General features: G+C 37.8%; 1 protein-coding gene across 2 annotated transcripts; it reads right to left on the bottom strand.

Moving 5' to 3' along the window:
• Positions 1–104: 104 nt before the first annotated feature.
• Positions 105–22,454, bottom strand: LOC118280061 (androgen-dependent TFPI-regulating protein). 2 transcript variants are annotated; one of them, XM_035599931.2, is made up of 4 exons: positions 22,194–22,454; positions 2,666–2,806; positions 1,119–1,339; positions 105–515 (listed from the first exon to the last, which is right to left on the bottom strand). In XM_035599931.2, exons 1-4 carry the CDS (start codon positions 22,416–22,418, stop codon positions 218–220), a joined length of 885 nt encoding a protein of 294 aa, XP_035455824.2. In that variant the 5' UTR covers positions 22,419–22,454; the 3' UTR covers positions 105–217. The 2 variants fall into 2 exon arrangements, with proteins under 2 accessions (XP_035455824.2, XP_035455823.2); XM_035599930.2 differs by lacking the exon at positions 22,194–22,454 and adding an exon at positions 7,783–8,275.
• Between the last annotated feature and the right edge of the window lie 345 nt (positions 22,455–22,799).

Here is a 22,799-nt window from a genome sequence, read left to right as displayed (position 1 = left end):
GATATTTAAGTCCAACTTAAAATTGAGTAGCATTTCAGTATTCGGGTGAAAGTGAGTAAACCGTGATTTTAAGTTAATTTACTATGTCTCTCGATAGTTATGTTAAAAAAAAAACATTTTTTTTATACCATATACTCAAATCTTTAAAGCATACTATCTCAAGGTGGGCGAGAAATCCAAAAACCATATTTTAAAACCAAAACCTAGGTAAACTAAATCAAAAACTAGAATTTTCAATCTGACTTTTTGGTCGCTGTTTCAGCCAAGACTCTGGCACGCCAGACGAAGGCTCTTCATAGCCATTGTTTGGCGTGCCAGTCTTTGGCTCGTGGGTCACACTCTTCTCTGTAGAAGTATCTTCTCGGTGGAATATCCTGTTGATGGGGAACTGGATGTAGTAGAAGAGGAAGGTGGAAGACCAGATCAGGAGTTGATAGAGGCAGACTTGCCACCAGGTCATGATGCCGAAGACTCCGTACAGCCAGCGGTGGGTGGAGAAATAGATTGAGTAGTACCTGTAAAGAGATTTTTTGAGTTAGTTGGAATAATGGAATATTTACCACATTAGTCCTACCATTTTTACATTTTTATTTATCTCATCATTATCATCGTCTTCATATCAGCCACACATCATCATATTAGGTGGAGACGTTCACTGCTGAACATAGATCTCCACCTAATTTCTACCAGGGCCTCTCAGAAAGCCGACGTGAAACAACGCTTGCGTTGTGTAAGTGAGGTTACCCGAGGCCCAATTACCCTCTTCTCAATCTTCCTAATCCCCGAATCCCCAACAGCAGTTTAATTCCAGTTAAGTAAGCACTTTAATTTAGTTAAGGAATTTCGCGCGTTCAAACATACAATAAATAACCTCTTCAGCATTATAATTTAAAAAGTTTAGATAACTAGCAAACTCGGCGAACTTCGTTTCGCCACAAATGATTTTCCTGCTTTTCCCTTGATTTTTTTTTTCGTAAATGTTCTTTTGCTATAAACCTCACGGAGCCCGAGACCTTTCCAACGAATGCAAAACCGTGGAAATCGGTCCGTGCGTTCTGGAGTTATAGCGTCAGGAAGGAAAACCCGACTTATTTTTATATTATAGATAAGCTACTCACACAATAGCATACAACACTCCAGCGCCGCCTGTCAGCCAGAGCTCCAGCTTATAATGGGTGGGATGTCTCCTGGCCTGCAGCAGCGTTTCGATCAGCACCACAATGGCAATGTTGGTGTGGACGCAGTGGTTGAACCACCACGGCACGAGCTGGTCGTAGACTTGGGGAAACACCAGCTCCCGGTCGATCCAGAACAGCGTCCAGAACATTGATGATATGAACTGGAAGGAGATAGGTAGAAGATGGTTATTGATGGATAGCAATTTGAAATGAAATGATATAAATTTATTATTGTTAATAGGCTACCAAAGAGAACTTTTACACGTCAAAAATTCTTATATAAAAATCTCTAGATGAAGTCGGTATTTACTTTTGGACTACTCTGAGAAGAAATGCCGAGGCTCAGAGGTCATATTTATTCATTATTTGATGATGACAATTTATTATTAGGAGATTTCTGAAACTCTTGACTGTTATGGTGCTTTTTCCACCAGACATGTGCTATGCTACGTTGCTGTGGATGCGTTCGGCTTCCACCAATATATGATTGCACTGATGAAAACAGACTCGGCTAAGCTGTTTTTTATATGGAAAGATGCGTGCTATGGACGTGTCCCATGGATGGCTTCCCTAGTATCGATGCATCTCATACTCGAGCTGCGCATCTTCTTCGCACTGCTACATAACTAAGTATCAGTAGAAACGGTCACATAGTTTCACAGTTTAGCTATTACTTCTTATAGGATATGAGAAGCGTGAGCGGGTGCGGCAACACAGCCTACTGACGGCGATGTCGGTAAAATCAGTGATAGTAAATATACTGAACTAGCTACTTCCGTGCGGTTTCACCCGCTCTGCTCGGCTCCTATTGGTTATAGCGTGATGTTTTATAGCCTATAGCCCTCCTCGATAAATGCACTATACAACACAAAAAGAATTATTCAATTCGGACCAGTAGTTCCGGAGATTAGCGCGTTCAAACAATCAAACAAACTCTTCAGCTTTATAATATTAAGTATAGAAGTATAGATATGCGTGCTATGGATGGCTTCTCTACTATCAATACATCGCATACTCGAGCTGCGCATTTTGCTCGCACAGTGAAATTGCGGCGGCGCATCTTCATAGCACATCTTACTCGCACAGCTACATAGCTTAGTATCAGTAGAAACTTAACTACGTCTTCGTAGCATAACCACATAACACATCTCTGGTGAACAAGCACCCCACATATTAGTCTTCAACTACCTCGTTGGTCGAGTGGTCGCAAGTGCCTGAAAAGGGGTCTTGGGTTCGATTCCCGAGTCAGGAAAAGTATAACTGGACTTTTTTTCGGTGTTTTGAAATTTTCTCAGTAGTAACACGGAAGCTGAAATAGTGCCAAAAATATATGGCAATAGGCTCACCCCCTATTACATGGGACTTATAACACAAAGGTTGGGTGCTATTAGATCCTCATAGCATAGCCACATGCACCTTTGCCTACCCCTTCGGGGATAAAAAGGCGTGACGGTGTGTGTGTGATATTAGTCTTCAAGTATACTCACCAGGGTCAAAGGCACCACGAGACCAGAGAACATGACATCCCTGGCGAACCGCAGCTTCCTGCCGAGGCTGGAGTCGTGTCGGTCCAGCCACTCCATCAGGTCATACACCAGCGACATAGTCAGGAATATCGTTTGGAACAGCTGTGGGAGAGAGACAGGAGATTAGTTTTATTGATTGAAAAAGATTGGGAGGTTCTCTATACCATTTATGGTAAAAGCCGGTAAACGAGTTTACGGAACATGTAATAAAATCTAAGAGCCTGAATTACACACACTTCTAAATTGTTGTGTCGTCATGAAACTTGGCAGTTGTGTGTAGATATATATTATGGGACCATTGGCTTGATACGACGATCGAATTGGAACCTTGGGCTACCTACTAGTAAACATATCAAGTTTGGGCTCATTAGATACGTGGATGTATCATAAAAAACGTGTTTTTAACCGACAAAATAGTAGTATGTATGTATGTTAATGAGCGATTATCTCATGTTTGACCGAACTGATTTTCAGCATAGTATTTTTTTTCAGACTTAGGAAAAGACTTCCATGTTCAAACTAAACTAAAAAAAAATATTTTTACATCACTAACTAAAGAATAAACCGTGAAGTTTCAATATATTTCAATAAGAAGATAAGCCTCATTAGACATTCCTTCATTACGACACGATATTAATTGAAGCGGACAATTAATAAAGGTGACAGGTCATGTGATGTCTGCCTGTTATCGGGCAGACAAAGTTCAGGCCAGACTCCGGCCATAATGGCCAGACGTGATTAGGTTACGGTTTAAATGGTTATTGAACATGGTGGTGTGTTGTTAAAGAGGTTTATATCTTGGGAAGATTGGGTAGGGGGGTAATTGGTACCTTATGTGTCGTTAGCTGACTAATGGTCAAATACTCACACGTCACTCAAGAATAGTTCTGTCACAACGCATTCTTTATAAAAGACAGAGATAGAACGAAATTTAAGTACAACTTAAAATTAAGTAGCGTTTCAGTATTCGGGCGTAAGGGACTACACATTAGACAGAGACCGGGCAATTTATGTTCAACCGTTTAAATATTAGAAGCATTTTTAACACATTAAACGCCGTGGTGGTCACCGATGACCGACGTTAGCGGAGGATTTGCCGTCAACAGTTTTCTATTGGCAGTCAAAGACTTAATCTCTCACTCTCTTATTACACGCTGACAAACGGTGAAGGAAAACATCACAAGGAAACCTGAAATTGTATTGAGCAAGCGTAGTAATTAATGCTCAATACCTACTCCGTGCGAGATAAGGCATTTTTCTGCCCAAAAACCATTTACAGACTGTTGGTGTGATGTGATGATTAGTCAAATGCTTATGGGCAGTCGTGCTCCATCGTAGGCCGCATCATCACTTACCACCAGGCGAAATAGCGACCAAACATCGACCCATTCCTACATATCTTTTGAAGTTTTGACGCAACTCTCCACATGATACGACCACTTTCCGCTCCTCAACCCGCTTGCAGTAGCACCTTATCAAATGGCCGCCGAGGGCCGCCCTAGATAACACTGTCAAAATATATCCGGACTGATACGACATAAATTAGGGACACGCACGTGACCGAACTTTGAACGTCCGCCGATAATGGGTGCTGCAACGTGCAAGTGGTCACGAGACTGGTGTTATTGTTGTTTATTCATTTTTATTTAGGTGTGGGAGAGCCATGCTTCGGTACGAATGAGCCGGCTCGACCGGAGTGACAACACGGCCTCATGGGAAACCGTGAAACAACGCTTGCGTTGTGTGAGTGTGGTTACCGGAGGTCTAATTTCCCCGTTCCCAATCTTTCCAATTCCCGATTCCCCAGCAACCCTTAAATTCCTAACTCCCAATAAGCCGGTAACGCACTTGTAACGCCTCTGGTGTTTCAAGTGTCCATGGGCGGCGGCGATTGCTTACCATCAGGTGATACTTCTGCTCGATTACCGGGGGGTTTCAAAAAAAAAATTCACGAAACTAGTCTAGTACTCGGCTTCTATAGATCATAGCGCGATGTTTTCGGGTCTGCGGACGCTGAACAAAGTAGACGGGGCCCAGTAGGGCTGATGTCAACTCGGAGTTGCGGGCTACCTACCGGTTTACCGGGGTCTGGCTTGAAAAGCAGGAGTAGAAACGCAGTAGTTTTTAGTCACTAAGTGTCTGACACTCCCTCTCGCCTCGCCCAAGACGGGAAGAGTCATTGGACGTTCAAAGGCATTCAAAACTGAAGAGTTTGTCTCTTCAGTTTTATCTCATTGGCGTGACAGATTTCTTTACTAATATCATAAACTTGGGATATTTACCATTTTTATTTATGTCTATGAGTTTCCGATATTTCGACATTGTGGGCATAAAAATTAGGTGTAGGAACGGGGTGGTTTTTAGTCAGTAACATTCTGATACTCCCTTTCCAAACTTCAAATGTTAATCATAGATTCCTTCAGTGTGTTTGTTTGACGTGAATAAGTAAGTTGTAGTTGAAAGTTGGTTTAGATATAAGCATCACAAAGGGCAATCGACTTGGCATCTGTCCCCCAGCCTGGCAATCTTCCTTTATCGGAGAGCAGTAGTCTGATCTACGACACCCACTGAAAGATCAAGGGTGCTGCCAAACAATTTGACTGCACGGTTGGCGCGGTGGCTGGGCAACTGGCTGCTGTGCAACGTATAGCGGGTTCGATTCCCGCACGGAGCAACTTTTTGTGTGATCCACAAATTGTTGTTTCGGGTCTGGGTGTCATGTGTTGGTGAAATTGTATGTTTGTAAACGCATACAAGTCACAGGAGAAAATCCTAGTGTTCAGCAACATTAAAATAAATGGCTGTAACATAGGGACGGACGGACGGACGGAACGGACAGACAGACATGACGGAACTATACATATAAGGGTTTCGTTTTTTTTGGCATTTGGCTACGGAACCCTAAAAATAGAACTAACAAACAAACTTTCACATTTATAATATTATAAGTAGCAATATATATGTATTCAATGAATCTTGTTATTTATTTATTATTTCTCCGTTACGTCGACATATTCCGATGATCACGCGATACGTGACTCCAATGTGACTCGCGATAGCAGCGTGCGCACACGCATGCAACGTGCGATCTACTACACTTTGAATTAGATGAAGGAAAACGTATCTTGGGTTTGATTGGATTAGTATAGTGACTAGATGATCTATGTATATTTATTCCGGGTCCAAATAGGATGTGTATGTGAAATTGTATGTTTGTATGTTTTACACAGAATATATTCTCGAAATCTTTAAGTACGACTGCCGGACAAAAAGTCTTGGGTTCGAATTCTAAGCGCTGGGCGATTTTTCGTTTTCCGAAAATTTCTCATTAAGTAGTAGCACGGAGACTAGAATTGTTCCCAGTTTATGGCAATAGTGTTACCCCCTATTACATGGGACAAATGGTGAAAAGTGGGTGTACATTGTTTTGTTTTTTTTGCCAAAACGTTGCCCCCACACTAGGATTTTCTCCTGTGTCGTGGGTGCGTTTACAAACATACAAGTTCACATACACATGACACCCAGACCCGAAACAACAATTTGTGGATCACACAAAGAGTTGCTCCGTGCGGGAATCGAACCCGCTACCCGTTGCGCGGCAGCCAGTTGCCCAGCCACCGCACCAACCGGGCAGTCAAAAAGTCAAATTGTATAGCGGCATTACGTGTATTAATGAGCACCTCTGTCTACACCTTCGGGGATAAAAACCGTAACGTTGCATTACCTATTACCATATACATGACACATTTTTTTTTATTACACAGGTAAATTCGCGGTATACAACTAGTAATTAAATATATAATTAGGTATATCAATAACACGTGTAAAGTTTATATAAATAGATAAAATATTTGTCTGTTTCGAAACTTATTTATAAGAAGTAATTATGAAAGAGATAACTCATATAATTCTTTTTTTGGACTTTTTCTTTTTTTTTTTTTTTTTTAAATAACGTTGCCCCACATTAGGAATTTCTCCTGTGTCGTGGGTGCGTTTACAAACATACAAGTTCACATGCACATGACACCCAGACCCGAAACAACAATTTGTGGATCACACAAAGAGTTGCTTCGTGCGGGAATCGAACCCGCTACCCGTTGCGCGGCAGCCAGTTGCCCAGCCACCGCACCAACCGTGCAGTCAATTATGTCTGATCGAGTTCAAACTTTGGACTCTGTAGGTTAATATTTGGATATTGGGTTTTTTATAGAATAGAATAGACACAACGTCACGCTTTTTATCCTGGAAGGGGTAGGCAGAGGTGCACATTACGGCACGTAATGCTGCTATACAATGTACACCCACTTTTCACCATTTGTGTTAAAAGTGTAATAAGGGGTGGGCTAATGGCCATATAGTAACATTATATACTACTAATATTGTAAATGCGAAAGTATGTGAGTTTATGTGTTTGTGTTCACCACTCATTCACGTCAAAACGGCTGAAGGATTCGGCTTGAAATTTGGAAAAAGGGGTAGATCATGATCTAGAACAACATATAGGCTAAGCTAACGCAGAATAACATATAACCGAAGCCGCTGGTAGAAGACAGTTATAATATATAACTAATAAAAAAAATTAAATATCTATACTAATATTATAAAGCTGAAGAGTTTGTTTGTTTGTTTGAACGCGCTAATCTCCGGAACTACTGGTCCCATTTGAATAATTCTTTTTGTGTTGAATAGTGCATTTATCGAGGAAGGCTATAGGCTATAAAACATCACGCTATGACTAAAAGGAGCTAAGCAGAGCGGGTGAAACCGCGCGGAAGTAGCTAGTTAGAAATAAAATAAAAATTGGGAGAAAATAGCATCATAAAATAAATAATTATGTGCATGGTTTTGATTGCAATATTTAAACATTTGTTCACTTTCTCGGATAAAAAGTAATAATAATACATGTTTCAATAAACATTTTAAACATGCCATTAAAACATACAAACTATAATTTATAAACAATATTAAGCTAATTAAAAAAAATGTACCCATGCGAAGCTGGGGCGGGTCGCTAGTGCTTTATAAATCCCAAAAACAATTGTAAATCGCGGGTACAACAACATGACAAAGATACTCACAAAGTTCCACCCAGTCAGGTATCCAGCCTTAAATCTGTATAGATTATCGATATCGATAATAGGGCTGCTCCTAATGTCCAACCCAGCGGCAAATATGGTTATGTAAACGTTATGAAAGACCCCAAAAAGATGATACACAGTGGTCCAATATAATTTCGCATCACTTCTATCAAACAATTTCTCATTTTCCGTTATTAAAAAACACAGAACATTATAAAATATATTACTATTTTTCCAAATTAATTCTTCCATTTTAATAATTAATAATTGGTTATATTACGCCGCTTTAATAATATATAATAATAAGAATAACACTTTTATTTCTAAATAATAATTCACTTATTTTCTATTTCTATTTCTATTTTCACTATTCACTATTATAATGAAATAATATTTTTATGTTAGATTAATAGTATAAAATAATAATTATTAATTAAATTATGTTATGCTAATAGACGCCCGATTCCCGTGGCGGTTTAGGGCGACTAGTTGATAATTACTGTAAAAGTAATTAGTTGGACGGTATCTCACTATTTGTGTAAATATATTTATTACTTTATCAATAATCATATTCATTTTACCCTCAATATAAACATTTTAGACGAAGATAATAATTAATTAATGTATTTGAAGTGTGGGAGAGCCATGCTTCGGCACGAATGGGCCGGCTCGACCGGAGTGATACCACGGCCTCACAGAAAACCGACGTGAAACAACGCTTGTGTTGTGTTTCGTTGTATGAGTGAGGTTACCGGAAGCCCAATTACCCCCTTCCCAATCTTCCTAAGCATTAGATTTATTAATGCTTAACACTTCTTCATATATCTTACTAATATTATAAATGCGAAAGTTTGTGAGTTTATGTGTTTGTAAGTATGTTTGTTACTCAATCACGTCAAAACGGCTGAAGGGATCGGGATGAAATTTGGAACAGGGGTAGATTATAGTCTGGAATAACACATAGGATACTTTTTATCCCACGGGAACGCGGGAGAAACCGCTGACAGAGACTAGTAAGTCATAATTAGTCATTAAAATATTCCATGTTTTCTATTTATTGATGTATCTGTAGTTCATGAGTTTCAACGCCTAAAAATATAAGACAGGCAAAGTTTGTTAATTGAGTGCATTTGCTCAGTGTTTTATATTAAAGTCAGTGACTACACAAACATAAAATCGTATGTGCAGAATTACAGTAATGGCCTCTATCCCCAAATACCCGATACTGGAGTACACATCCCGTATAAAAAAATCTTTTGCAATTTATACCTACCCAAAGGTGGTCTGGTAGAAACCACTATCAGTGATAATACCGCCTTTATGTCCATTATTTTAATTATTGTTTCTTTTTTATTAATAGTGTACAGTAAAGACATACATACATAACCTCACGCCTGTCTCCCATGCGGGGTAGGCAATGGAACGCCAATTGCTACGAATCTTACATACCTCTTTCGCTTCATCAACAGTCATCACTTTTTTCATGCATGCTCGTCGGTTAAGGGTACAGTAAAGATTAGTTTACCTATCTAGGTATTTTCAATCCCTAACGCCAAAAAAGCCGGCGACGAACCTATAACTCCTCCGCCGTTGCGGGTATCCATGGCCGGCGCTGATAGCTTCATCATCACATTAACAGCCTATAGGTGGCTATTGCTGACCAAAAACCACTTTTCACACAGAGAAGGTTTCAGTATTAATCATCGATCTTTTATCGGAATCGGATCGAGATTTTGTCGGAATGCCTGAAGTACTGCGAGGCGAACTTATGAATGCTGTTAATTCCTGTTTATGTTTTAGTTATGTATGTAAGTTGCTATAATTGGATGTCTACCGTTGCAACGTTTGAATTAAATAAATAAATAAACGTTGATCAACCACGCTTGCTTAATACGGGTTGGCGATTTCAGACTTATGTTTTTAGTCAGTAAGAGTCCGACACTCCCTCTCGCGTTGCCCAAGGCGGGAGAAGTCATTGCATGATTATCCCCCCTTAAAAACGCCATAAAAAAGGAGAACTCATAGTCCTCTAAGTAACACCACTGCTTACCTTTACTGGGAAATACAGACGAGTTGCTAATGCTTTAATAAAGTTAAAACTTCAAGGATATTTACTACAAAGAACTTGTTTTGTTTCATTATGACGTAGAAACACAAAAACATATGTTAGTTCACGATTCTGATTCATTTTTAGTACGATTTAGGGGTCACTAGTTGTGTCTCAGATAGAAGGACACTCACTTCATCACTCCTTTTACTTTCCGAAAGGATAATACCCGTAACTAGACGTTTTTTCCACCTGAGAATAAAACCTACATACATAACACGTCGGATCCCATGGGCAGAGGTAATAGAATGTCAATAATAGAGTAATAGAATGTTTTTTTTGAGGGAAGAAAATCATCCAATGACTTCTCCCACCTTGGGTGAGGCGGGAGGGAGTGTCAGACTCTTACTGACTAAAAACCACCCCGTTCCTTCTCCTGCTTTGAGCTGGAGCCCCGGTAACCTAGGATGTCAATTGCTGCGCATCTTACACACCTCTTTCGCTTCACCAACAGTCATCAGTCTTTTGCATGCATCTTCGTCGGTTAAAGGTACTTTTACGAATAAAACCTGAGCAGCTAGATCACCTATTGTTATACTATAATACTGTACTTCTAATTCAAAATAAAATACACTACGGAACTCCCCATTCGTAAATCTAATTAGTACGTTAATATTTAATAAAAAATGGAATGTTCGTACCAAGGAAAAAATATCAAAAACATCTTTGACAAAAACTCGCGAGTAATGCATTAAAATAATTACCCAGCTCTGTTAATAACACACGGACGAAATAATAGTTCATTTTAATAATACTCAAAGGTAATGTGTATTACTAAATATTATATTATAACGGGCTTTTTAGAGGGGGAAAAATCATCCAATGACTTCTCCCGCCTTGGGCGAGGCGAGAGGAAGTGTCAGACTCTTACTGGCTAAAAACCACCCCTCTCCTATTCCTGCTTTTCGAGCCGGAGCCCCGGTAAACCTGCTAGGTAGTAGGCAGCTCCGGAATTATAACTGGCTGGCTTGGCTATCTTCAAAATATCCTATGTGTTATTCCAGACCACAATCTACCCCTGTTCCAATTTTCACCTCGATCCTTTCAGCCGTTTTGACGTGAAGGATTAACTAACAAACAAATATAGAAACTTTCGCGTTTATAATATTATAATGGGATAGTAGTATTACAAATACGTAATACCATAAAAGATAAGTTATATACAATAACGTAAAACAATAAAAATAACTTTTACTCTTCATATCGACAAGAAAAGAAAGTGATATAAACCATAATAAAACTCTTTGAAAACGAAAGTTACCGAAAATAGTTTTTATTTATGGAATAGGGGGGCAAATGAGCAGACAGGCCATCTGATGGTAAGCAACCAGCACCGCCCGTGTACACCCGCAACACCAGAGGAAACACAGACGCGTTGCCGGCAAAAGCAAGACGCATTTTTTTTTTAAGTTTTGAAGGTCGTATCGGTTCGGAAATACCGCCGACAATGATTTTAGTTTATATTCATACGAGCTTTGTGCCTAGTATGCGAAATGAAATAATTTTTCTAGAATAAAAAAAAATGTAGCCTAAGTTACTCTTTAATATATTAGCTAGCTGCCAGAAAAGTTCCGTCAAAATCGGTCCAGCCAATTACAAGGCATCAAGGAGCCATCAGTCCACCACAGATAGGAAATAGTAGTGCTGATCCGGAGCTGCGGACTATCTAGCAGTTTACCGTGGGTCCGGCTCGAAAAGCAGGAGTAGGAACGGGGTGGTTTTTAGTCAGTAAGAGTCTGACACTCTTGCCTCGCCCATGGTGGGAGAAGTCATTGAAAAATAAAAAGCGAGATATTATGTTACATCACAAACAAGATTAAATAACAAATGTTAATGAATAATTAATGATCTGCCTAAGTTAGTTAGTTTTTTGTTAAATGACCCGTTAGAAGGTTAATGCCTAAATCCGGAAATGTTATACAGAGGCTACGAATGTAACCATTTATTTAAATCTGGTTTGACCCTCAAAATACTGAGAACATATATGTTTGTATGTCTCCTGCATTAAGTCTTTGACTGCCAATAGAAAACTGTTGAAGGCAAATCCTCCGCTAACGTCGGTCACCGGTGACCACCACGGCGTTCAATGTGTTAAATTCACCGAGGGAAATGGAGACTATCGTTATTATTTATTTATTTTATTAGATTATTAGACTAATAATATCTTCTGATTTATTTCGTTGTAGGATCCAAGACAGTCATTCATGTCCCTGAGACGTTGGACTTCAATGTTCCGGTGTTTGCATGGTTGTATCTACTGTAGATCCTGGTGCACAGGAGTTGCAGCGGTATAGGAGGTTGTGGCGGACTTGTCCCATAAAAAAATAAAATATATTTGTATATCTGTTTATATCAACATAGCCTAGTATCAGTAGAAACGGTCACATAGTTTCACAGCTTAGCTATTACATCCTCGCAGTATACAATGCGTTAGGGGTGGGACTTCTAACCCGTTAAGACTGAGTACTACATCTAATTTTATCGACAAAAAAAATAATATGGGTGGTTGAACCCCTAATTGAAAATATTGAAAAATAGTGATGTTTTCGGTAAAAATAATTCACAAATGATTTTTTTTTCTCACCAAAACATTATCAAACATATGAAAAAAGTGATGAATTAGTTAGCCAAGGTTATTAGCTACCGTTTGTCGTCTTTTTTTTATTTCTACGACGCATACAACCTTTGATATCAAAAAAAGTAAAAAAAAAAACATTAAAATAGCCATAATTTTTAGGGGTAGGGGATTCGACCCCTTCGACCCCCGACTTTTGTCGATAAAATTAGATGTAGTACTCAGCCTTAACGGGTTAGAAGTCTCACCCCTATCACATTGTATATAGCTACATAGCACATCTCTAGTGGAAAAGCAACCTACACCTGAACGAAGCTGCAGTCTTACTTATAGACCTGAGAAATAAAGAGAAGTGGTTTTCCAACATCGATTATTAAATCTAAAAATAGTATATTCTGAACCTACCTACGTATTATATTTCATAAGTATAGCATATCAATATAATACAATACCTGCAATAGATTTTCTACCCTATTACAAAGTGTTAAGGTTGAAATATTCTGAACCTATGTACCTACGTATTAATTTCCTACATAAGTATACTGCCCATACAGCATATCAAGTTAATCCAATACCTACAATAGATTTTCTACCCTATTACAAAGTTCTAAGGTTGATAATTCCTAACTTATTAGTACAGGTTGACCTGCTAGCATATATAATTATCTATTTACTATTATGTATTTCTCGGAAGACAATAAGAAGTCACGTGTCTTTCTTAGTAAATAAAATCTATTATGTATTTTAAAAAAGCAACGTCATGCCTTTTATCCCCGAAGGGGTAGGTAGAGGTGCACATTACGGTACGTAATGCCGCTGTACAATGTACGACACCCAATTTTCACCATTTCTGTTTATAAGTCCCATGAAATAGGGGGTGAGCCTATTGCCACTGAGAAATTTTCGAATAGCCGAAAAATGCCCAGCAATACTTTGCTCGACCCAGGAATCGAACCTGAGAATCGAGAGTCACACTTGCGACTAATCGACCAACGAGACAGTCATGCATACCTACATATATATTATGTACTTTTTATGTTCATAAAACTCCTTCATAATAATTGGTGAATCGAATCCCTACTCTTCCCGCGGGTGTCATATACCCGACTAAGAGACTACACATTAGACAGAGACCGGGCAGCAGCGCTCTCTGATAAACCTGAACCTTTTATACTGCGATCTCCAACCCTCCTGCCAAGCGATGAGAGTGTGGCAAAGCCGTAAAACATACAATTTAGCCCGATACTTATATGATACTGAACAAGTTAAAATAAAATATAATAGATATAACAATGCACTTTTAACCTTACAGTTAACTATTCATTAAGTTTAGATTACGTTGTCAAGTCCAAAGATTAAGGACGACCAGAATATTATTTTTTATCGTATAAGTATATCTACAACGTGTAACAAAATACCCATATACATCAAGAAGCACTGAAGAATACAGGTTGAATAGAATCTCTATACAAAGTTTCGGCTTAAAATACGTTTAAAAAAATTGGTACTTGGTGTCGCATGGTTCTTGATTTTAAATTTGACTGCACGATTGGTGCGGTAGCTGGGCAACTGGCTGCCGCGCAACGTGTAGCGGGTTCGATTCCCGCACGGAGTAACTCTTTGTGTGATCCACAAATTGTTGTTCCGGGTCTGGGTGTCATGTGTATGTGAACTTGTATGTTTGTAAACGCACCCACGACACAGGAGAAAATCCTAATGTGGCGATTTAAAAAAAAAACTCGCTAATATTACGAAACATTTCTTCTGTCAATCTGATCGTCTAGTACCTGTATCTACCTAAGTTTGATGTTCGGTTTCTGGAATTTTATGTATTGAAAAAATCCATACCGTACCATGAAAACATGAGTTTAAAAAACTCATCCCGTATCGTTTGTTATGCTATCTAGAAACTGTGCACTTGATATGTTTACCCTCTTTTTGTTACACCGTGTATGTGTGTGAGAGCCATGCAACAGGTTTATCAGAGAGAACAGCTCGGTCCCTGTCAAATGTGTAGTCCTTTATGTTTGAAATTAATAAACAATCCTAATCCAAAATCTCTGGATCGATCTCAGTTTCATACAATAGGGTTGAAGATGGGGTATGAAAATTAAAAATATATTTCGTACAACAGTTAAATAATGAAGAATATTAGACACGTATTTTTTATTTTGTCGAATAAGATAACAATACTTAGATGAAACGTATCAAAATTTAGAAGTGGGAGCAAATACGTCATTTTCTATGTACAAAATATATACACAGAAGTGACGACACGCGGTATTGAAAAAAAATCTCTTCGAAAGTATTGATTGTAAATACAAAATACGTGTCTAATATTTTAAACTAATCTACAAGACGGACTTAAAAATAAAAAAATAGTCATCTACCCTAATAAAAAGTTAGTCAAAAAATATTCTACCGACAACTTTACGTACGTAATAAAAGCAAAATACAACTATAATATTATAATCTTAAAAAAATGCTATAAAGACTGCTTTATAACTCAAACCAGTTTTCAGTTTTTTCGAACACAACTCATAAGGTCAAATTTGTTTTGTATTAAAAACTAACATTACGAAGACTGTAGTTTTATTAAAGCCTTAATTACCTATGTTGTACTAACTTTTGCCAGTGGTTTTGTCCGCGTTTCCGTCAGATAAAAACACATATTTGTTATCATCCAAGCTTATACACGCGTTCCGGAGCTGCGGACTGCCTAGCGGGTTACCGGGGCTCCGGTTCTAAAAGCAGGAGTAGGAACGGGGTGGTTTTTAGTCAGTAAGAGGCAATGCGAGAGAAGACATTGAATGATTTTCCCCCCTCAAAACGGCTAAAGGGATCGGGATGAAATTTGGCATGAAATCAGTTTATAAAGTTAATATGGTCGACATTCCTTGACAACCTACAACATTACAGCTCTTCTGTGGTCAAGGAACATGGAGCTGTTCACACAGAACTTAATATTTAATTTATATAAATATTTATTTTGTTGGAAAATTTAAAACTTTTTTTATATAACGTCACGCCTTTTATCCCTGAAGGGGTTTTACCATTAATTTTACATACATTTTCCACATTAATGTACATAATGCCAATGTACACCAACATTTCACAATTTATATTGCAAATCCCATGTAATAAGTGGTGAGCCTATTGCCATATACCGGGCACATTTCCAGACTTCGTGCTACCACTGAGAAATTTTCGAAAAACCGAATAAAGCCCAGTAATACTTCGCTCGACCCGGGAACCCGATACCCCTTCCCGGCAGTCGCACTTGCAACCACTTGGCCAACGAGGCAGTCAAAACCTTTAAACTTTTAATTTTCAGTTTTCGTTGAAATATTTAATTGTATTATACTTCTGTGGACGAGTACTACTTGTAGTTTCATTTAAATCATATGAGTGATCTCCATACTGCATAGCATAATAAGTTATGAAGTTATTTTAAACTGAACTAAGTAATTAACGGAGTATTTTGAACTCATAGCAAGGTTCAATGTTAACTGAGAATTCTTTTTGTTTTGTTGAGTAAATACAATTCAAGAATAAGTTGCTTTTAATTGTTTTTCTGACGTACAAACGAACATTGTGACGTATTTAATAGTTGTAGTAGTTAATTGATGTAGTTGACTTTGTACCTACATACATACGTATTTATTTTTTATATATGGTATAAGCTGGTAAACGAGCAGATTGTAGAATAGAACGTGTAGAATAGAAATGTTGGTTAGCAATCGCTGCCGCCCATGGGCACTTGAATCACCAGAGACGTTACAAGTGTGTTGTCGGCCTTTTGGCGGTTAGGAATTTAAGGGATGTTGGGGAATCGGAGATTGGGAAGATCGGGAAGGGGGGTAATTGGGCCACCGGTAACCTCAAACAACAACGAAACAACGCAAGGGTTGTTTCACGTCGGTTTTCTGTGAGGCCATTCGTGTGAAGCATGGCTCTCGCATGTTTTAAATTTAATCAACAGCTACGTCACGCCTTTCATCCTCGAAGGGGTAGGCAGAGGTACATATTTAAGGCACGTAATGTCACTGTACAATGAACACCCACTTTTCACCATTTGTGTTATAGGTCCCATGTAATAGGGCGTGAGCTTATTGCCATTATACTGGGCACAATTACAGACACCGTGCTACTACTGAGAAATTAAGCCCAATCGCACTTGCAACCACTCGACCAACGAAGCAGTCTTTAAATTTAATCTATCCAGAAAAAGTATTTGCAGGTACTTACAACATTCCAATTGGTAACAAAAGCTGGTGCAAACGCCACTGTCACCCAGAGGTCTGGATCAATCACTTCATGCTTCAAGAAAACCCAGAGATGGGTAAAATAGACCAGGTGTCCATAGAAAAATATCGCACAAAACAGAAAATGGAAAAATATCCTCAAATACAATCGTTTTAAAGTCTTATTTCCATTGTGATGTTCATTATCCACTTGTATTTTCAATTCTCTTTTCATTTTTAACTGTATTTATTTAAAATTGAACCAATTTATTGAATTCCACGAAATTATTGCATGCATTTATTTATTAATTCATTTTTGTTCGTTTATTTGTTGAACACCACAAGATTATTTCATTAATTTATTAATTTTTTAATTCACAATTGTTTGATTTAGTTTTTAAAACACTTGTAACTCATCTAAAGAAACATTGAGTAATGAATAGAGGTAATGAGTTTATTTTTGGCGTTTATTTCTAATGAGTTCTAGTCAGTAATTTTTAATTTGCCACTGACGTTTTCAAACATGAGAAATATGAATACTAATTTAATTATTACGAACACGTAGTTATTAATTATGATACCTAAAGTAATTGGAAGTGTAATATATCTTTTATAATCACACTTTAATATTATAAATTAATGTGAAAGTTTATTTGTTTGGATGTTTGTCCGTCAATCACGTTGAAACTATTGAACGGATTTCGATATAATTTGGTCACAAGGTATGAGCTGATTTGGGTGAGAGGATATGTTTTATCCCACGGGAACGCGGGCGAAGCTGCTAAAAGAAACTAGTAATATATTTTATGTTCAATATGATATAACTCGGTAGGTAGGTATAGTCTAGTTTGTTTTTTAACACATTGAACGCTGTGGTGGTCACCGGTGACCGACGTTAGCGGAGGATTTGCCTTCAACAGTTTTCTATTAGCAGTCAAAGACTTAAATTATATTATGAGTACCAGAAGTTTGGTACTCATAATATAATTGACTGGTCCGATTTCATGATCAAGCAAAGTTTTCGGCTTAACCTTATAATGACCTTTCGGCTTGCGTTATGTCAATGAGGTTGCCTAAGGCCTCCCCTTCATAATCTTCCCAATCCCCGATTTCCTAACTCCCAAAAGGCCGTCATCGCACTTGTAACTCTTGAGGTGTTTCGGTAATCAGATAATCCAATTTTTTTTATGATTTTCCGCTTGAAAAAACGACACGTATTTTTCTGTTTCTTCTTGTAAAAACAAACTAACAATGATAAGTACATTGACTTGTTTATTAGATATAATACAACTACCGCCTCAAGAGTAACTTCATTACCCAACCTTGTTATTTACAAACATGCAAACCTTAACCTTGGCTAACTACAATTAGTTACCACTCACTGCCTGTAGTAATATAAGAGGAATTAATTCTCTAAACATGTTTAAAGACATCTTTTATGTGTTAGTAATAGTAATTGTAGCAGCAGCGGTGAGTGGCTTTTCGTAAGGAAGCTGATGGATGATGACGTTTGAGGTTTTGAAGAGATGAATAAAAAGATGTTGGTTGCGTGAGAGCAAAGAATGTAATGGCCGATAAAAATTAACATAAAACTTAATACTACGTGCGACAAAATGCAACGCGATTCGCGTTCCACCGTACGACGTCATCGTCGGTGCAGCCTAGTGATTGGTCGAAACGAATGTTAAGCCAGAACAGTAATTGTTGGTGACTAGCTTCTGCGAGGGGCTTTCTCCGCGTTCTCGTGGGATAAAAGTTACATGCCCAACAGGGTCCTTAATATTATTTAAGAACTTACATCATATTAAGGAAAGCAATAAAGAATTTGAATTTGAAAAGGTAGCCTATGTGTTACGCTAGACTATAATCTACCCCTTTTTCAAATTTTATCCCGATCCCTGCAGCTGTTTTCACGTAATCGATAAACAGATATACACACGAATTCTCTGGGATCTAGTATTTACTAAACAGCATCAGTGTTGCATGTGTGGGAGAGCCATACTTCGGTACTGCTGGGTCGGCTCGACCGGAGTGATACCACGGCCTCACAGAAAATCGACGTGAAACGACGCTTGAGTTGTGTTTTATTGTGTAAGTGAGGTTACCGAAGGCCCAATTCTCTACCTTCCCAATCTTCCTAATCCAGAATTCCCCAACAACCCTTAAATTCCTAACCCCCAAAAGGCCGGCAACGCACTTGTAACGCATCTGGTGTTTCAAGTGTCCATGGGTGGAGGCGATTGCTTACTATCAGGTTATCTGTGTACTCGTTTATCGGCTTATACCATAAAAAATATGCAGTAGTTATCTCTGCACTGAATCCTTCTATTTCCAAGTATTTGTTGAGAAAACACGTACATATAATAATTAATCTTACGGAGGCCGAATCACGTATGAAAATATAATGATTTATTTTTTAATTTATCGCAAACTATCGTGATCTCTGTAATAAGATCACGTAACGTTATGTTCTACTGATACCTATTAAATTGTTATATCTACCCATTGTATATGTACTCATAACTAAATATTCACCTACTACCCACTTCAATTATTTACTGTTTTTATATGCAAGTTACCCGAAACTTTTCTTGTTTTTTTTTACTTAGTTTTTGTATAAATTTCACGTTTTTTTTAAATTTTAACTATAATATTAAAATAGTTTTTATACGGAATTTGTAGTAATAGCTCAGAATAAGTAATAGTATTGTAATAGTGCGGTTTTATCATATCTTTCCTTGGGGACCGGCACTGTATTCCTTAACACAGGTAATCAATTACCTAGCTAGGAATGCAGCATCTCACCATCCATATTTTATTGTGGTAACTATTTTTTTAAATTCCCTACTCTAGTATTTACTCCTGTGTCGTGGGTGCGTTCACAATACAAATTCACATACACATCACAGGAAGGTTACCGGAGCTCCGGCTCAAAGCAGGAGAAGGAACAGGGTGGTTTTTAGTCAGTAAGAGTCTGATTATATTATATTTAGTATATTTAATTAAGTAATATATTATGTATATACATGAATTTATAATTGATAGAACATTTTGGCAAAAACCTTGACGGCGGCATATACATAGCGGTCTAAGGTCGATTCTCAAAAATATTTTACATAATGTAATTTTATTAGTTTTGGTGACATTGACTATCTTATGTACTAGGAAGTCGGCGATTTTTGAAAAATTCTATACATCTGTCTATCGGCACGCCTTATATCCCTGAAGGGATAGGCAGAGGTGCATATTGGGGCACGTAAAGCCGTTATACAATGTACACCCACATTTTACAATTTATGTTGTATGTTCCATGTAATAGGGGGTGAGCCATATACCATATACCTGTTGCCATATACTGGGCACAATTCCAGACTCCGTGCTACTACTGAAAAATTCTCGAAAACTCGAAAAAATCTCAGCAATACTTTGGCCGACCTGGGAATCGAACCCCCTACCCGGCAGTAGCACTTGCGACCACTCGGCCAACGAGGCAGTCAGTAGGCAGTAATAAAGTATAGTTTTGGTGACATTGACAATAATTATGTACTAGGAAGTTGGCATAAATTGAAAAGTTCTTACGTTTTATAAGCAATCTATTATCAAAGTCATTACTTAGACTATAAATTTTGCTACTACAGTAAACCTCCAGGGCCACTTCTCACACGGGGAAGGTTTGGGCATTAATCACCACGTTTGTGCAACGCACGTGCACGCAATGTGGGTTGGCGAATTCAAACTTATAATTAGAAATTACAATCCCAGGTTCGGAATCGAACCCGCTACACGTTGCGCGGCAGCCATTTGCCTAGCCACCGGGCCAACCGTGCAGTCAAAAACAAAAAAAATAATAAAAAACTATGTAGAGTAAAGTAACCAATTATGGAATACCATTTTGTTTTCGGCATATAAAAAAATAACTATACGGAAATTAAACGAGTTTTATGTTGTTATTAATCAGTCATACATTTTACATGTAGTAACTAGCAAACCTGGCGACCAATGGTTTTCCCGTTTTCTTGCTTTTCTCTTGAAGTTTTCCCAAATCTTCTTTGCTATAAACCACACCACACGGAGCCCGAGACCTTTCCACCGAAAGCAAAACCGTGGAAATCGGTTCGTGCGTTCTGGAGTTATAGCGTCAGGAAGGAAAACCGACTTATTTTTATATCATAGATTAAAAGCGTTCTATGAAATAATATATTAATTAACAACATAAAATGGACAATAAAACCACAAATTAGTATGATTGTATGTTTTTTTCCAAAATGGCCATGAGGAAATACCAAAATAATATTTTGGAGACTAGGAAATGTGAACGTCAAAAGATTTAAAGGTAAACAAGATACGTTATTTTTGTTTTATGCTTGCGTTGTGTTTCGTTCTGTGAGTGACGTTACCGGAGGCCTAATTTACACCCCTTCCCAATCCCCGATTCCCCAAGAACCCTTAAATTCATAACCTTTAAAAGGCCGGTAACGCCAATTATAAAATCTGTACTACACCCAATTTACACCACCTATTACATGGGACTTACAACATAAATTGTGAGATGTGGGTGTGCATTGGCATTATGTACCATAATGTGCACCTCTGCCTACCCCTTCGGGGATTAAAAGCGTGACGTATTAAAAAAACCCATTTTCAAAAATTAAAACATTCAATAATATTACAAGACTACACGTTTGATACAGGCTGCTGTGTAGTGTAGCTGGTTCGAATCCTGTTTTATAAAGAACTAGACTAATATAAAAGTTAATAGCTCGTTGGTCATCTAATGATACTTGATACCTCGACCATAGTCCAGTTCACGTGTATAAGCACGAGGTTAGAGGAATGGGAGCCTTTTATAGTGATGCTAGCTAGATACTGAACTAACGCGATTTTACTCTATTTATATTTGTATAAATAAATACCTAAATAAACCTAAATAAAATACTACTAAGTATTACTGGGATTTTTTCGGATTTTTCGAAAATTTCTCAGTAAGTAACACGGAGTCTGGAATTGTGTCCGTACCGACCGTGAAAGTATATGGCAATAGGCTCACCCCCTATTACATGGGACTTATAACGCACAAGGTCAAAAGTGGTACATACCACTTTTGACCTTTTGTGCCACATACTCTGAGAATTTTTCGAAAAACCGAAAAAGCCCAGTAATATTTAGTAGTATTTTATTTAAAATGGCATTACGTGCCGTAATGTGCACCTACCCCTTCGGGGATAAATTGCCATTTGTCAAGCCTAGCTAGAAGAATAAAAACAGTCGGTTCTAGTAGGGTTCGATTCCCGCACGGAGTAACTGTTTATGTGATCCACAAATTGTTGTTTCGGGTCGGAGTGTCATGTGTATGTAAACTTGTATGTTTGTAAACGGACACACGACACGGGAAAAAATCCTTTTCGGCGGCAACGATTTTTTTAAACGGCACCTTTGCAAAGCCAAGCTAGAATAGAATAATAAAAATATTCATATAGGTACTTACAAAGTTCCAATTTGTAAGATAGCAAGGCATAAACCATTTGGCAGTCACAATCCGGGGGTCCGTCAAGTCCGTCCTGTTCATCATTCTCACCCACAAACACACACCATATATTACCACTGAATGAAACAGACCACAAGCCGCTGCATGGAAAAATAACCTTAAATAATAACGCAATGTAGTCCGTTTTCCCTTGTCACCACTCACTGTAATCTTCACTTCAGTCATTTTTATTTTATTTTATTATTTTATTTATTTTTTTGTTTGGTTATTTTATTATTTCACTTTTGTTTTATTTTTATTTTATTTTATTAATTTATTTATTGGTTCGTTTATTTATTATTTCACTTTTGTTTTTGTTTTTATTTTATTTTATGTCTTTATTTTATTTCACTTTTGTTTTATTTTTATTTTAAGTTTGTTTTATTATTATTATTTTGTTGTGTTGTGTGGTTTTTAAAACGTGCGGACCGGTTGAGGCCGCGACATATTATGTGATCGGTCAGTATATGTATCAATGATTTTAGAATTCCTTAGTAGTTGTGAAAAATCACGTTCGGATTGATGTAAATTGTATCTTATTATTAATTAATATCGTGATTAAAATGC

The sequence above is a fragment of the Spodoptera frugiperda genome, chromosome 22 (assembly GCF_023101765.2).
Source record: "Spodoptera frugiperda isolate SF20-4 chromosome 22, AGI-APGP_CSIRO_Sfru_2.0, whole genome shotgun sequence".
NCBI lineage: Eukaryota > Metazoa > Arthropoda > Insecta > Lepidoptera > Noctuidae > Spodoptera > Spodoptera frugiperda.
Note: the sequence above shows the minus strand (reverse complement) of the source record. Positions and strands in the feature narration are given on the sequence as shown.